The 18,842-nt window shown below is 37.0% G+C and overlaps 1 protein-coding gene across 1 annotated transcript in view; it reads right to left on the bottom strand.

Moving 5' to 3' along the window:
- Positions 1-18,842, bottom strand: part of csgalnact1a (chondroitin sulfate N-acetylgalactosaminyltransferase 1a) — a 65,193-nt gene that overhangs the window by 44,260 nt on the left and 2,091 nt on the right. The window contains 3 exon segments of the mRNA XM_051121728.1: positions 1,428-1,500; positions 1,502-2,859; positions 17,366-17,714. Coding sequence (XP_050977685.1) covers positions 1,428-1,500; positions 1,502-2,206 — 778 coding nt within the window. The 5' untranslated portion in view covers positions 2,207-2,859; positions 17,366-17,714.

The following is an 18,842-nucleotide window of genomic DNA, read 5'->3' as shown; positions in this document are numbered from 1 at the left end:
GGCTGTGTATAGACCTTCGTCATGTTAAACGGCACACTGAATTTAAAGGGCTAGTTCACCCAAAAATGAAGATTCTGTCATGAATTACTCACGCTCATGTTGTTCCAAACCTGTAGGACCTTCGTTCGTCTTCAGAACACAAATTAAGATATTTTTGATGAAATCCAAGAGCTTTCTGACCCTGCATAGACAGCAATACAACTGACATGTTCAAGGCCCAGAAAGGTAGTAAAGACATCGTTAAAATAGTCCATGTGACATCAGTGGGTCAGGCGTAATGTTATGAAGCTACAAGAATACTTTTTGCGCGCAAAGAAAACAAAATGACTTTATTAAATAATTTCAGGACTCAATGAGTCCAATTCCCTTACTATTGGGAGATAACGGTCAACTTGGATCACATGTGCCTTGATAATCAATCACATTACAGCCTTGACATCATTGAATTTCAGTCAGTTGTGCGACACTCGTTAGCCGTTTATGGATACCATAGGAATGAATGGAAAGTCCTGTAAGTTGAATCGCAAAAAGTCTGTGACTTCTCTTATAAAACAACATTTTTTTTTTTTTTGGTTAACATTTTTAAAAATAGTTCAATCCAAAACTACTGTTTAGTTTAAAACATGTTGAAGATTAGCCAGTAGTCTGTCCATTCAGTTAGGGTTGGGTGATTTTCTCGATTAATTCGAATTCAATGTTTTGCCATGATTTTATTTTTCACAAATCGAGGAATCGCAATATTACCAAACATTAGTATTAGACACTTTGACAATCTGCCAGTGATAACAGTAAAGAGAAAAGAACAATCCAACTACATGGTGTTGCACGTGATTAACCGCTCAAGTGTGACGTGCTCATGTCGTTAGGCGCCATTCATACAGAATGCACTTTTGTGTTGACAAAGCTTTAGCCGTTATGCTTTTTTGCTAAAGGTTGCAGGCTTGCCTTCTAGTGACTTTGGTTAAATTGACACGGCGTCTTAAACGCGTCACTCATGTGCGAGACAAAACGTTGTCTGGTGCGAGTGCAAAAGATGGTTCTGAGTTTTGGTTTTGATTACTTTTCCATTAATCGTCCAGCCCTAAATGTGATTTTTTAGGGCTGGACTATTTTAACAATGTCCTTACTACCTTTCTGGGTCTTAAACATGGTAGTTGCATTGCTGTCTATGCAGGGTCAGAAAGCTCTTGGATTTCATCAAAAATATCTTCATTTGTATTCCAAAGTGGAACGAAGGTCTTATGGGTTTGGAACAACATAAGGGAGAGTAAATAATGACAAATTTTCATTTGTGGGTGAACTATCCCTTTAAATTGAACTGAACCTGGAATTAACCTTAAAGTAACTTCTGCATGGTCTTAGACTATGTACCGTAGTAGCACTGATTTTTAGCAAAATAGTGGAAGCAAATACTGGAAAACTCTTACCTTCTATAAAGTCTGATGGCGTGTAGACCTTACTGGCTTTCACTTTGTCTCCACCTTGATTTGGCGCATTGAGAGAGTGTAAGCGCACTCTCCACCACATCCCCCAGTTCATCCCTGCGGTCCTTCCTCACCGGCTTCTCCTCAGGGTGACGGGTCAACCCCATTTCCAGCTGGTAGACGCGTTGTAAGGTAAAGCTCTCAAACGGCACCACGGCATACTCGCTCGGAAGTCGTACCCCAGAGTGTACCTCCGCCCGGCTCACCTGGCTGCGTAGGAACTCCTGCAGGTCACTATGACTGTGTTCATCAGCCACGTCACCCACCGTCCCCTTCCCAGCCGTCTTCTCCACAGAGTCCTGCATGCCTTTAAGTTGTTCGCTCCGCTCCTGGAGAGCCTCTTTGAGTTGAGCGATTTGTTTTTTCAAGCTGGCAATATGCTGCCGGTGCTGCTCTTCTCGCTCTTGAAGAAGGGCTTGGAACCCTTCCCGTCCTGCGGGGCCAATGGGGGCACCTCCAACCCCACCTGGCCTGCTTGGACCTCCCGGCATAGCCATCCCTCCAACCCTGGGCAGGGGTTGACCAGCCATGGGCTCATCGGCGTGAGGGCTGCAAGTGATGACATAAAGGAGGGAAAGACAACAGCATACCACCACTAACAGGACACCCACACGTGAGAGCCAGGCCAGCACACCCCTGCGCAGCATCACAACTGACAACCTCAACAACAAGGTGGGTAGGATGACGTAGTTCAATAAAGCTGGGGCATCTCTGCGTACCATCAAAAACAAGACGATAAGATCAGCCAATGGCCAGAACCACTTGCTGGAGTCACTAGGGTATGTCTTTGATTAAAAAGAAGAAGAACTGTTTGTGTTTCGTCTGTCGGCTAAAGTCTCATATTTCCCAGGTGTAGACCACAAAGCAAGTTTTGTTCAAAACTCTACTGTTGATTCCCATTTCTCCCGCTCTTTAAACTTCAGCCTGGCTCTTCATGCACATACTTTGTCATGGGTCAAGTTACGGCCACTTCCTCGTCTTCAAGGTCCTTTTAGTTCTCTGTCCAGACAAATGAACCATTAGACCAGTTCAGTAGCGACAAGCGCATATCTCCATCTGGTGAAAATTGCTCATTCTTCTTGGAGGTAGCGTGACAGACCCTTGAGAGAATGTCTGGAATGGATCCTCCATTCTACAGCATTCCCAAAGACCCAAAAGAGAAAACCATTCATTGAAGGTTTAGCCATTAGACGTCCATGCCTGTGGTCCATACAAACTAGTTTGGAGGCTGTTCATTTGAAATTAATTTCAACAGTCCAGTGTTGCTGAAAAGACCAAGATTTTGAGTTTTCAGGCAGTCTGTATGACGTGCTTAATCTGTTCAGAGTCATCTGCATGTTTCATCACGGGTTGCTTCTGATCTTCACAGGTCTATCTAGAAAAGAGATTAAACTGATTATGTTCTGTAGAACCAGATATGCCAATCAGTCAGACTTGAAAGTACATCAACACCGATAAGCTTGGCATTATCACACCATTAAAAAGACAAAATAGGGCTGTTACATGATGATGAGGAGAGGGCATAGGGTTCAAGTCGGTCTATCTAGTTTGCAAACACACTGTGTTTATTTTAACGTGACCTAAAGCTCTAAATTCAGGACCTGCTCAGCCAAGCAAAGCATTTTGGGATGGCTCCAGTGCAGGGGAATAGTGCTGTCACTGATGTGTGAAAATAAGAGATGTGTGTTAAAAGCAGTCTTATGGGAACACGCCTGACATCTCGCACTGGGGGATGAACAGCAGCACTGTAAGTTTGAGCAAACACACACGAGAGGCCGAGCATTCATAGGCACACACACATGCGAACGCACACATATGCACGCAGTCGCAAACACATGTGTATCTGTGACTAAGGGAAAACACAGAAACACTGTGTTAGCTGCGGTGGTTAAAGATACAGCGTGAAAAAAGAGAGCGTAAGGAAATGTAGGATTCCCTGAATATGTGTGAGTGCTTGTGTGTGTCTGTGTGTGTGCTGACTCACCACACAATTAGCTCTTTATAGGTTAGTGGGAGGCTTGATTTAATGAAAGGATTAGTTATGTTAGTGGTGAATACTGGACTGTATCAAGGAGAGTTGGCCACAGACCAGCACTGAGGAGGGGGATGTCTATTTATCTGAGACTGGCACTCAAATATGGACTCACTTAATTATAAACACTCCATCCATCAGTTCGCTCACTCACCCATTCATCCAATAACTCATTCATTCATTCACATGCTCATTTAATCACTCATTCACTGACTTACTAAATTAGTTAAGGGGCGTTCTATTCCACCCTAAGTGCCCTGCGAAAGTAGATTTTAACAGAGAATCTAATCTGAGACGTGCATGTTCAGTTCGAAGGACGCTGCAAACGTCATTGGGAATAAGGGAACGTCAATACATCACTTTACAGGAAGCGGAGAGGGAAATTTACTCTGAAGTTATTGCGTTGTTGCTTCCAGCACTGCAAGAAGTCTGACTAAAATAAACCCAGTGAAAAGGAGTTGAGACATTTTATTGAGTTTAATTAGTCACAGGTGTGGGTTGTACATGACTGTTTGTGGGTATAATATAGGAGAGATGCATCAGTTACTATAGGCAACTATATAAGCAAATATAAAAAGACACATCTAATAAACTTAAAGTACATTTATTTGACATTTTATATTAACTGAAAATGTAGAATTAATACCCAGCATTAAAACTTTATTCATTCATTCTTTTCATTACTTATTCGATTAAATCACTTCTTTGTTCATGACTGATTCATTCAATCAACTGCTTATTCATTCATTCTTTCACTCACTGACTGATTCATTCATTTACTGATTCATTCATCTTTCACTCTTCCATTCAATCTACTTATTCATTCATTCTTTTACTCGCTTACTGATTCATTCAATCAACTATTTATTTGTTACTTCGTTCACTCACTGACTGATTAATTTAATAAACTACTTATTTGTCCACTCACTGACTGATTCGTTTAATAAACTACTTATTTGTATATTCTTTCACTTACTGATTCATTCAATCAATTACTGATTTGTTCATTCTTTCACTCACTCACTCACTGACTGATTCATTCAATAAACTATATATCTTTTAATTCTTTCACTCAATGACTGATTCATTCAATCAACTATTTATTCATTCATTCATTCTTTCACTCACTGACTCATTAAAAAAGTACTTATTCGTTCATTCTTTCACAGACTGACTGATTCATTTAATCAACTAATTATTCGTTCATCCTTTCACACACTGAGTCATTCAATCAACTACTTATTTGTTAATTCTTTCACTTACTGATTCATTCAATCAACTACTTATTCATTAATTCTTTCACTCACTGACTCATTAAAAATACTTATTCATTCATCCTTTCACTCACTGATTCATTCAATAAACTATTCATTCATTCATTCATTCATTCACTTACTGACTGATTCATTAAAAAAACTACTTATTCAATCAATCTTTCACTCACTGATTCATTTAACAATTACTGATTCATTCTTTCACTCACTGACTGATTCATTCAAAAAACTACTTTTTCATTAATTCTTTCACTTACTGACTGATTCATTCAATAAACTAATTGTTCAATTTTATTCATTCACTCACTGATTCATTCAAAAACTACTTATTCGTTCATTCTTTCACCCACTTACTGATTCATTCAATCAATTACTGGTTCTTTCACTCATTTTTAACTTGTTCAATCAACTACTTATTCATTCATTCTTTCACTCACTGATTCATTCAATAAACTACTTTTCTGTTCATTTTCTCACTCAATGACTGATTAATTCAATCAACTACTGATTCTTTCATTCTTTTACTCACTGCCTGATTCATTCTATCAGCTACTTATTTGTTCATTCTTTCACATTTATTCAGTCATTTTCTTACTTGTTTATTCACTCAGTCACTTGCCCATTCACTCATTCATTCATTCAGTCAGTCAGTCACTTACTCACTTGCTCATCATTTTACATTAGGATTCATTTCCTCCTATGCCAACCTATTAGATAGTGTATACGACAGCGAAGAGCCGTCTGTTACTGCATAACAAGAGTAGATGACATTCAGCCACTGAATCTCTCTCAAGGTGGTGATACAAGATGACTAATCTTTTCATTTCTCTACAGAGCTTAAAAATGATTGAGGGAAAAGACGCCTCACACCGTGTTATGGTATTCCAGCTCACTCGTACAGCCGCCAGGACGAGCACAGCACGAGTCTGCCAGCAATTCATTCTCCCCGCTGTGCCCATGCCATACAACACCAGAGCCAAGACCACGAACCAAACACACGGCTAAACAACACTGAGGAAAGTTACGAGAAGCCTGACAACCTTAAACAAATGAGAGAGAGACACTTCAGTTTTCTCGTCTGAAACAGACTGCTGTTGTTTAGCTGTGATTCAGTTTCCTGTTAAGGGCTGTTCTTTAGATGTTGGCCTATTCTGTGTTTATGCCAGTAAAAATATCATCACAAATGGAAAATTCTGCTGTTTTGGAATATGCTGTCTGGTTTCTAACTTTCTATCGGTCATTAGTTCACTGACTAGCCACCATGCTCCAAAAAACAGCTTGAAGTGTGTGAGCTAGTTTATGTTTAACCAGTATTTGGTTGCCTGTCTAGGCTGCTCCACCAGTTCACAGGACAGATAACTTATCCTAAAACACAGCAACTAGCCTAAGCTTGATTTCCTAGACTACAAGAACATACACACATTACATACACAACACTTTGCAACAAACCTGTTAATGCCTTCATGAAATATAAGTAACAGGTCACTATTTTCGTATAACTTCCTGACAACTTCCTGACAAAGATCTTAATCAGAGTAAAAGCTCTTGCATGTGCACAACCAATGGCCGGTTTGCGAACCAAGCATTTACATTAGTTCAATTACTTTCACAAGCGCTGATTTGCAGAGTCAGCTGCAGTTATACTATCTGGCTGTGGTGTGCAGTCAGGAAATGGTGTGTGTTTTTTCTCTACTTTTGCAGTTTTCATTTCGGAGGCTGACCCTTGTGCTTGGCTGCCGAAAGAGTCTCACACCCAGTGTTTTTCACACATCTAATATAAAAATACATCAGACTTTAACACAGAGACACTTTGTATGCTTCTGTATTCACACACATATATAATATTCCAATTGTCATTCAAGATCTTCATGTCTTTCTTTCTTCAGTCGTAAAGAAATTATGTTTTTTGAGGAAAACATTTCAGGATTTTTCTCCATATAATGGACTAATATGGTGCCCCGATTTTGAACTTCAAAAATGTAGTTTAAATGCAGCTTCAAACGATCCCAAATGCAGTTGTAAACAATCCCAGTCGAGGAAGAAGGGTCTTGTCCAGAGAAACGATCGGTTATTTTCATAAAAAAAAAATCTCAAATGCTTGTCTTGTCTTGCTCTGCCTGAACTCTGTGTATTCTGGTTCAAGACAGTTAGGGTATGTTGAAAAACTCCAATCGTATTTTCTCCCTCAACTTCAAAAATAATTTCAAAATCATCCTACATCACTGCAGAAGTACCACTGGGTGTCTTTGCAAAGTGAACATGCAAAGAAGATCAAACACCCTTAACAAAAAAGGTAAAACAACAATATAGGGCGGTTTTTGAAGTTGAGGGAGAACATGAGATGAGAGTTTTTCGACATACACTAACTGTCATGAACCGGAAAAAAACAGTCCAGGCAGAGACGAGACAAGACGAGCGTTTGAGAGTAAAAAGGATATAAATTGTATTATTTTTATAAAAATAACGGATCGTTACGCTAGATAAAACCCTTCTTCCTCGGCTGGGATCGTCTACAACCGCATTCGGGATCGCTTGAAGCCGCATTTAATCTGCATTTTTGAAGTTCAAAATCGGGGCACCATAGCAGTCCATTATATGGAGAAAAATCCTGAAATGTTTTCCTCAAAAAACATAATTTCTTTACGACTGAAGACAGAAAGACATGAACATCTTGGATGACAATTGGTTGAGTACATTATATGCGAATCTTTGTTTTGGATATGGACTTCTCCTTTAATGTTTAAAAGTGAAAACGTGAACAAAAATAAAAACAATTAAATATGTTATTATAATTAAAATATAAAAAAATTAAAATGAAGGGTAATAATAGATTATGACTTTACGAGCCTGTCCTTCAAAACCCTTTAAGATTTATATATCATATGAATAGTATTTGGTCGAGATACAACTATTTCAAAATCTGGAATCTGAGGGTGCAAAACTTCAAAACTTTGAGAAAATCGCCTTTAAAGTTGTTTAAATGAAGTTCTTAGCAATGCATATGACTAATCAAAAATTAAGTTTTGATATATATACAGTAGTAAATGTACAAAATATCTTCATGGAACATGATCTTTACTTAATATCCTAATGATTTTTGGCATAAAAGAAAAATCGATCATTTTTACCCATACGATGTATTGTTGGCTATTGCTACAAATATACCCATGTTACTTAAGGCTGGTTTTGTGGTCCAAGGTTACACACACACACACATATATTTCTAATACACATAGTACATTTGTAAGAACTTCCAACTTTTTTGAAACTAGTTTCTGCCTTTTTTGCTGAAACTGAGCATCAATAATATCTGCACTACTTTTCTGGCATGAGGGTATGAAAATAGTCTCTGCTGTCAGATAAAAAGATCAAAGATGAAAGACAGAGAAGGAAATAAAGAAAACCCCCCCTTCTCACAGATGCTGATCACCGCAGCACCTTCTCTCTTAATCAAACCACTTCCTGTGTCCACAGGGCATGGGTGCCTGACATGGGCTTCCTGTGGGTCTCTCATTAAATCAGACAGCACCAGCTGCATGTCCACATCCCTATGCAAGCACAGCTCCCATCATCAAAGTCAAGTCTGACGCAAAAAACAAGAAGGAACATAAAAGAGCTTCACATTTTTCCTCATAAATGAATGATCTGAAATTCTGATCCACCACTTTCTTTTAAACTGTCAATGCTTATATAAATAATGGATGCTTTGGATTGTGTAACCGAGCAGTACTGCAGAACCACAACGACTGGTGTAAAATAATTTATTGCAAGTCTATTCTACACCCATCTCCTGTGTTTTTTTTCATGATTCGTGTATCTGCTGTCCTCTTCTTCACCAGTGAAAGAAATCATCAGCATTCCCTGGAGGCTTGCAGAGACGTCTTTGAAGAGGAACTGTCTGAACCGGCTAATTTAACAAGGTGGGATATCCAGATCCAGAAAAAGAGAGTCCGCAGACGCACAAGCCAAGTCAAGCCCTGCGGTTTCACTGCCGCATTAGAGGGACGACTCCAGAGAAAGCAGTTCCAGGTGTTGCTCATGTTTGGTTCTCGCAAAACACAGAGGGGGATGAGAGGCTGAGGGGATGGAAGGAGAACAACGTAGAGAAACAGGGAATGTGGGAGAGTTAGCGAGAGAAACAGAGCAGTAGAAAGAGAGAAAGGTCTCTTTGATATCCTTCTGGGCCTCAGGTGATTCTCATTCCCCTTAATTAAGTTGGATCTCCTCATGTGCGGCCCAGATCATACCTACTATATGGCCTGCCTTTAAAATCAACAGGAAACTGTCTTCACAACCCATTTTACGACTGTTTGTGACACATTTCTGAGTGAAACAGGATGTTTAATGTAGTACCCAAATGTTTTGATTGAAAAAAAAAAGTTCAGTCTTACCCAATGTAGGTGCATTTTTAATTTTACACTACCAGTCTAAAGTAAGATTTTTTAAAACATTTTGAAGGGGTCATCGGATGCTAAGTTCACTTTTACATGTTGTTTGAACCTTAATGTGTGTTGGTGGTGTATGTACAAATCTATAATGATAAAAATCCATGCAGTGTTTTTTCATTAATCTGTAAAAATAATATCCCCTTTTTCAGATCGAAAAAGGCCGCTCCCACGATAGTTGATTGACATGAGCGTCTTACCTAAGATCAGTTGTAACAGCCCGACCTCCATGTTTCGATGCCGGAGCAGGGATGTAAGTTAGACAAGAATTGAACGATTGAGGTGTTGTGTTGCTGGATGTAATGATGAACATAGTGGTCGTCATTTACTCCTGACATCTGAGCCGCTGAAGATGCAGTAGATCACGTTTGTTTGTGAAGGGAATGCGCCTCCCGATCTACATAAATCCGTCTATGTTCGCGCAAATCATTCTTCATCCAGCTATAATGGTTTTTTAATGAATCTTTGCGATCGCCTTTCCTAATAATGTGCTAGTTAGCAAGTTTAGCGACTAAACGCGGCTAAATGCGGCTAAAGTAAACAGGCTCATCACTCCACAGAGAAGAGAGGGCGGGGCGAGCAGAGCTCATTTGCATTTAAAGGAACAACCCCTTAGAATGAGATGATTTCTGCAGAGCTGATTTTGGCAAGGTAAAAAGGGTGTTGTTTTACACAACCATTGAGAATTTTTAACCAAAGTATATTATAGACTTTTCATTAAGACCCTAAAGAATCATATCAACTTGTGGAAAATGGGCATCCGATGACCCCTTTAAAATATATTCAAATAGAAAACAGTTATTTTAAATATTACAAATATTTCAAAATTGTACTGCTTTTGCTGTAAATAAATGTAGCCTTGGTGAGCAGAAAAGACTTTAAAAAACAAAAAATTTAACTGTTCAAAAATATTTGACTGGTAGTGTATATTGTGTTTTTAGCTTAGCAACATGCTAATTCTAAACTTAACAAGTCAAATCTTAGCATATTTGGCATTTTGTTGCAACACTTCGATTTTAAACACACGTTATGTTTTTTATAGTTATTGGAGTATCTCAGTAACAACATCCTACCTCCAAATTCTGTTTGAACTGAATTATTCCACCTTCTAACACACCACATTTCCTGTTTTTACAGAAAAAAAAAAAAGTCTTATCTTTTTTGTCCACACTTCTGACCTTTAGTAGGTTATCCACATTGTGTGAATATGCTAAAACAATTAAAACATGTCATCAGAGGAGCACTAATTAAACGTCTCTGTTTTAGTCAATGATTCTGGCCCTCCAAAAGTATTTCAGAAAATATTTTCGGTTGCCAAAATGCCCGTGCATCACTTTGATAACACTTACTCATCATTTAAAACCACATACAGATAAAATAGATCTACCAAGGGACTAATTAATATATAAACTATTTTATCCAACATTTCTGTGTTATGTATTTATATACTTATTAGGCCAGCCCATTATTAACTTTGCAACATGCTACTGCAAAACTGAACTCAACTGAAATCAATTTTGTGGTTCAAAATTGTGGTGCTCCTTAATAATCATTGGGTGCTCCTAAATTTTATTTGGTGCTCCAACTTCTTGAATTTGGGAGCACCAGTGCTACCAAGTAAAAAAGTTTATTTCGAGCCCTGAAGAGGCGAATTAATGGGTGTTTCTCAAATAGAAGGCTGCAGCCACGGATGAGTTTTGTTAAATTGAAAACGGCTTTAAATGAGGAGTCGATTCCCAATGCCTCAGAATCGAAGAATTGATTCTTTTTGGAATGGAACGCTACGCCTATGTACTACGTCATCTGCTGGAGTGCCACTCTCTCGTGAACGTGCGTACGACAGTTATCGGAAGCTAGAGATTACGTTTTATAAAGTTTGAAAAATGGATAATTATTTCCCAAATGCTTCAATTTGCTTCAGAAGGCCTTTATTAACCTCCTTAAGCCATGTGGAGTACTTTTTATGATGGATAGATGCACTTCATTGGACTTCAAAATCTCAACACCCATTCACTGCCATTATAAAGCTTGGAAGAGGAAGAACGTTTTTTAATATAACTCAGATTGTATTCATTTAAAAGAAGAAATTCTTATACACCTAGGATGGCTTGAGAGCTGAGTAAATCATGGAAGTAATTTTCATTTTTGGGTGAACTATCCCTTTAATTTCTCTAAGGATACTGTCTTAAAAGGCTGCTGCGTATGCAACAGACAGAAAGGAAACATAGGTTTTGAAACAGAGCCTATTTGACAGGTAGTTGGAGAAACAGGGTTGATGACGTCAGTGGAAAAGTCATTTCAGAGCGGAAACAAGTTTTAAGTTCATGAAGACAAACATTGTTCTTTCTTCAGAATACCAAGCACCAGGAATTTGAGTTAGGAATATAAATTCTGATTTAATTTTGCCTTCAACACAACCCAGTCCTTAAACACACCCCTTCATACACAACCACCATACATACGCCTTCTGTAACCAGCACAAAACAAATCACATCTTAAATTATGTCAGCACTTTAAAAACACACCACGACCTCTCATTATGACAAAGTATCTGCACCTCCTTCAATTTAAGGTTCTCGAGACGCAGCTCCAGCTGCCTCTTAATTCAAGCTACTTCATATTTACTCCGTCAACCTCAGCTAGAAAAAAAAAGATGAACAATACGCCCTAAAAACACTTACAGAGGAAGAAAATTAGAGGACACTTGTCTTCATTCCATCTTAAAAGGACAATGTTTTGGCCACAAGTGTTTTAATACAGCACATAATGGACTGCGATATACATAATTTGTTTGCACAACAGATTTGATTTGCTGTATGGAAGAATGCATTGTAAAAATACGTATTTAAATGTCTAGAATAAGTGCTGACAGATTATGGTTAACCATGTAGCTAGTAGCCATACACTATGTTTCCCACATATGAGCCACAATTGGAGGGTACTTGTTCATAAAAAATGTTCTTAACCCTGCAAATCTTTATAAAAAACAATGTGCTCTTGAAAAGAGCTGCGGGAACACCAAATCCTGCCCATTTGTTCAACAAAGTAGTCCAAAGAACAGATCCAGTGATGGCTCAATCCAGTCTAGCACTAGAATCTATGTTTATTTCTTATATTTTATTTATATATTTTTTATTGTGGACAAAGAGGGCTCCAAGTTGTTTGACTTCCTATGTTCTTCAAAATATCTTCTTTTAGAACAAAGTCATAGTCATGCATAAGTAACTACATTTTTGGGTAAACAGTCCTTTTAAATGTAACAAACCACCATCTGAACTGTTTATTGTTCAATATTGTTCAATCAAAAATTTCCACAAAGGCTTTTACATTAATAGTCTATGAATCCAAGTTAAAAATAATATTTACGAGTTATGCAGTGTAACGCGTCAGGCTGATTTTTAATTTTCTCCTCTGTATAAAAGCTTTGTGGCATGCCTCAATTGACCAAATGCTTCTTTCAGCCCAAACAGCAGGACGGCTCATTGCCATAGAGATCACATAGTTGAGGACACCTAGTCACCATAGCAATCTCCTCAACATGATGGGAGGGCTGTATTGACAGCTTTTTTAACATCATACGGACACCAGATTCATCCTCTGGAAGCAAGAGAGGAACCTACAACATGGTTTTGAGGCTCAAAGAATTGAACATGAAGAGCAGGCAAATAACAGGAATTGCAGATAAATATGATGGTATTTTTTGAGCACTCAAGAGCATGTTGCACAAAATAATTTAAAGGAAAAATTCACCCAAATGAATTTCTGGCATCATTCATCCTAATGTTGTTCCAAAATGAACTTTTTGTGGAACAAACCAGAAGATATTTTGAAGAATTTTTTGTCCATTTTAGGTCTTAGCATGTTATATATAGAAATAAAATCGATATTGCGATAAGGCAGTGTATATATTTATTTATGGGCAACGTGTCAATATAAAAGCTTAATAGTTTTCCATTTGAAAATTTAAAGACATTTTAGAGTAAAATATTTTTTTATTGTAGAATTTTTATTTTTATTATAGTATTTTTATACAATATTATTACAATATATTTATTTCATAATTTTTTATGATCAATAATTACAATAAAATCATGATAATTTGTATTTTTTTATAGCCATATTGCAGTGGTCAAAAACAGTGGGAATGTGACAGAAAAACTAAAATGAAAAGTTTTTTTTTTTTTTAACTGAATGAAATGGAAGCCTGTTTCTGCCACTGAATTAAAAAAAAAAAGGTTATTGTGACTTTTTATCTCACAATTCTGACTGTTTTTCTTAGAATTGCATGCTACAAACTGCCAATTCTGACTTTGTTTCTCAGAATTGTGAGATATAAACTCGCAATTGCGAGTTTTAAAGTCAGAATTGCAAGATATAAGCTCACAATTCTTACGTTTTTCAGAATGGCATGATATAAACTTGAAATTGCATGTTATAAAGTCGAGGTATAAACTCACAATTCTGATTTTTTTTTTTCATAATTGCACGATATAAACACAATTGTGAGAAATAAAGTCAGAATAGCGTGATATGAACTCAATTGCAAGTTTATATCTTGAGGGAAAAATAACTCATATTTCTGATTTAATAACTTGCAATTGTGTGAGAATTACAAGTCAGAAATCAGAATTGCAAGATCTAAGCAATTCTAAAAAAAAAAGTTACAATTACGAGATATAAACTTGCAATTTTAAAAAAAAGTCACAATTACGAGATATAAACTTGCAATTCTGAAAAAAAGTCACAATTACGAGATATAAACTTGCAATTCTAAAAAAAAGTCACAATTACGAGATATAGACATAAACTTGCAATTCTGAAAAAAAGTCACAATTACGAGATATAAACTTGCAATTCTAAAAAAAAGTCACAATTACGAGACATAAACTTGCAATTCTGAAAAAAAGTCACAATTACGAGATATAAACTTGCAATTCTAAAAAAAAGTCACAATTACGAGACATAAACTTGCAATTCTGAAAAAAAGTCACAATTACGAGATATAAACTTGCAATTCTAAAAAAAAGTCACAATTACGAGACATAAACTCGCGATTCTGAGAAAAAAAGTCAGAATTGTGAGTTTATGTCTTGCAATTCTGACTTTATAACTTGCAATTGCCAGTTTATGTCACGCAATTCCAATTTTATAACTTGCGATTGCAATTTTATTTCTCATAATTCTGAAAAAAAGCCAGAACTGCAAGATGTAAACTCACAATTTTGAGAAAAAAGTCAGAATTGTCAGATAAAAAGTTGCAATAACGTTTTTTTAAATTACTTTTTTATTCAGTGGCAGAAACAGGCTTCCATAAAATGAGGTTTAAGTCGGATCTTGTAAAAAGTAAACTCAAGTATGTACACCCAAATTTTCAAGTTTTTAATAATAATAATAATAATTGTTATTATTATTATTATTATTATCAGCAGCATTGATAACGAACTGTATCTTTCTTCCGGGGCAATAACGGTGGAAATGTGCAATAGCTTTTGTGACTAAGTGACTAAACAGAAACTGACTTTCAAATATTGAATGTGCACTTGTATAGAAGAGTCACTTTGTTCAGGTGAGTTATCTGAACGCTGTAAGGAGAAAGATTTGAACAGTTTTGGAAGATCATTCAGACATGTGTTTCATATGTGTTTTCTTTCTTTCTTTATTTAGGAAATACAGGCTCCAAATAATCACCTCACTAAAAATTATTCATTCTTTTTAAATATAGCTATTCAAGAAATCTGGTAAAATAAATAAATAAATAAAATCCTGTATTATTTCATATTGCAATATATACTGCAGAAAAGCAAAACCTCTACCTCAAAACTGGATCCCATTTCATTGTATAGATCAGGGGTGGCCAATGTCGGTCCTGGAGAGCCGCTGCCCCGCAGAGTTTTGCTTCAACCCTAATCAAACACACCTGAACAAGCTGGTCTGAAGGGTTACTAGGAAGCTACAGGAAGGTGAGTTTTTATTAAGGTTGGAGCTGAACTCTGCAGGACTGTAGCTCTCCAGGACCGATGTTTGCCAATCTATCTCTCCAGAATCATTCTGCATAATTTCTGTGCAACTAACAACTCTGAAAAGTACTGCAAAAATAATGTCTATTTGAGCAAGTTACAAATACCAGTCTTCTGTTATTTGGACAAACATGCTTTTCTTTAGTCAGTCTTGTTATGTATGAGTCCTTGGTGTTAGTGCTGTAAAAATCACACTCTTTCACCTTGAGTTGCCATTTAGATTAGAAGATTTAGATAAGCCTTTGAATTTGCATGCCAGTATTGTCAAGGAATTATCACCGATTTGTTTCACTGCCGCATACTGTATAACAAACACCTACAGACTGCTGCAAACGCTCCGGATACTCCAAACCCACAGACAGACTAGGAAATTGTTGATTGTATTAATAAGCTTGAATGCATGCGTGAGAGAAAGTGGGCATTAGTGCATGGAAAAAATGAAATAATCAGAGCTGCTATTACAAACTCACCATCAGGATGGCAAAATGAGCGGAGACGGGAATTAAAATTGAGTTTTGATTTACAGCTGCCAATGTCCAAGGAGTTTGAGGTCTAGACATGGAGCAGCTGAAATGACTGAAATAAAATGACTACTTTAACTAATGTTACATCCCCTGATTTGAGCAGTATCCATCATCAGGATGCAAAGTGAGTCTGGCCGATGGCCCAACTGTTAAAAAGTAAAACGGTGTTTATCCAGAGGAATTCCTGGAAAGTTTTGTAGGATGTTTTAAGTCGCATTTCCTTTTTCAGAGCAAACGATAAAAATCAAACCTGATTTAACCAGCTACTAAAGCCTGAGTGCTTTTTAGCGTGCGAAAGTTATGTTTGCCAAAAAGGCACTCAGTAACATAATTTTCCCTGCACACGCATACAGTTTGAAAGTTTAAGGTCTTTAAGATTTTGTTATTTTTAATTTCATTCAGCAAGAATGCATTAAAATGTAAAAAGTGTCCTTAAAGTTAATAATTATATATAGATTCAGAATAAATTATGTTTGGACTTTCTATTCTTCAAAGAGTTCTGAAACGAAAGTATATTTGTTTATAACCATAATCAGAAATGTTTCTTAAACAGCAAATTATCATATTAGAATGATTTCTGAATGTGACATGTGACACTGAAGATTGCAGTAATGATGCTGAAAATTCAGCTTTGCGTTACAGGAATAAATTACATTTTAAAATATATTCACATAGAAAACAGTTGTTTTAAATTGTAATAATATTTCAATATTTTCAGTATTTTTGATCAAATAAATGCAGTATTGGTGAGCATAAGAGACAACAAAAATGTTAAAAAATCTTACTGAGCCTAAACCTTTGAACAGTACTGTTTGTACTTCACTTATGTAAGGTCTTGATATGTCTGAATGATCTTCCAAGACTGTTCAAATCTTTCTCCCTGCAACGTTCAGATAACTCACCTGAACAAAGTGACTCCTCTATACAAGTGCACATTCAATATTTGAAAGTCAGTTTCTGTTTAGTCACTTGACTTGGCTACAAAAAGCTATTGTATATTTCCACCGTTATTGCCCCGGAAGAAAGATACAGCTAATTTACTACACTATTGATCCTATAGTGGAACATGTTGCCTCACTATATGGGGTAAATCGTCACAGTGGAAACTGCCATTAAACAGCCTTTACAGCTAAACTGTGACAGTACAACAGTTATGAAACACAAAACATGAAACAGCAAAAAAAATAATAACATATGTCACACGTCTGTAACACAGTTGAACTTTTCTTCATTGCATAGCTGACTTGTTTGCATGTTGCCTGTGTGTTTTAATAGTGTTGATTTATTTACAAACATATTTAAACACTATAATTTATAGTTAGAACAATAAATGCACAACTAAGATATAATCAACTATTTAAACTAACATGCATTTGTTTAACTGGACTTTGGACTCATATATCTTAAGATACAATCCTTGTTACAACTTCCTCATGTGACAGCTAGCTCTAGTGTTCTTTCATATACAGGCTATTACCATTCAATAACTGCTCATAACAGTATTAAAGCATGACTGAAAGGATGATTATATGAAACGCCAATGCTTCTAGTCTGCATGTGATGCTATGAGTGTAAAGAATATGGCTTACCAACATCACAGAGAAGAAGAGATGTCAGAGCGTGTCTCAGTGTCCAGACTCCTCCAGAACAGCGCGCTCTGTGCTGCAACAGCATGCGGTGGAGAGTGAGCGGAGAAGCGGCAAACCTCTGTGTGTTTGTCTGCCGGCGAAACCGGATCCTCCGGTCCACCCCACCCCAGAGCTGCCCCCGCCTCCAGAGCGCACATAAAGGGTGCGTTGTTACCTGCAGCCGAATCCGACACACTCCTGACGCCCCGCACGCTTCACGCTTCTCTGGGAGGAGAAACTTATTTCTCTGCAGTATTTGTTCCGTCCAGCGACAGTTTCTTCTTTTTGGCTGTATTTCTGCCCTGCACTCCTGTAAAGTAAACCCAAATAGCCCAAGCGCAATTTATGACAAATCACACACGCGAATGCGTGTTGTACTGAATGTCGGGCTGAGGTAGTCGCATCATATTCAGTGGTGTGGTGTTTTTATACAATAGTTCTATAAAAAGTAAATAACAGTCTATCAATGAACTCAATTTCCACAAAATGACCAAGTTAGCTGGTATATTTCTTCTCCACAACTGAAAAAGCTGTGAAGCGTAAACTTTGCGTGTCACAAAACAAGAAAACCTGACTGGAGCAATATATAAGTGGAATGGATTTTCTTCAACCCGCTAAAGGCGTGGTCGCATTTACCGTTGTTGGGCATTTTTTCGTGCGCGAAATCATTTCAGTAATCGCATGCAGATTTCGCAACGAATTCGGAAATTCACGCAAATTTGCTGTTTGCTAACTGAAAGCTGCTTTGTTTGACACTTTTGTGTGAGCTGTGCTTCATACATTGCTGAACTATTGAACAACAAACAACGGAATTTTGACCTGCGAAATTTTACTAAATTTTCGCTAATGTTACCACAACTTAAAAAAATAGTTCAGGCTACTCACCCTCATGTTATTCCAAAGCCGTAAGACTTTCGTTCATCTTCGGAACGCTAATTAAGATATTTTTGATGAATTCCGAGAACTACCTAGCACGCGTCATGGTACTCTTGATAATAGCGGAGGAGGGTGACGTGGAAGAGAAAAAATGTTGAATAAAGTCAATATTTTTTTTTCTTTGCGCACAAAAAGTGTTCTAGTAGCTTTGTAAAATTACGGTTGAACTACTGATGTCACACGGACTATTTTAACAATGTCCTTACTACGTTTCTTGGTTATTTCAGTTACGTTGCTCTCTACCGAGAGTCAGAAATCTCTCGGATTTCATCAAAAAATATCTTAACCCCTTAAGGACCACCCCTTATTTTTGAACAAACTTCAAAAACTTAAATTGCTATAATTCATGAACGCTTTGGAATACAGACCTAAGGTTGTACTCTTTTTTTCAGAAGTGGAATTATTTAAAAATATTAAAGTATCAAAAAGTTATAGAAGTTTAAATGTACTGTAAAGAAAATGCACTGTACCTTTTTTTATATTTTATATGAAATAAATATTT

This window comes from Labeo rohita, chromosome 10, assembly GCF_022985175.1.
Source record: "Labeo rohita strain BAU-BD-2019 chromosome 10, IGBB_LRoh.1.0, whole genome shotgun sequence".
Classification (NCBI taxonomy): Eukaryota; Metazoa; Chordata; class Actinopteri; order Cypriniformes; family Cyprinidae; genus Labeo; species Labeo rohita.
The sequence above is the reverse complement of the archived record's forward strand: the minus strand, read 5'-3'. Positions and strand labels throughout refer to the sequence as shown.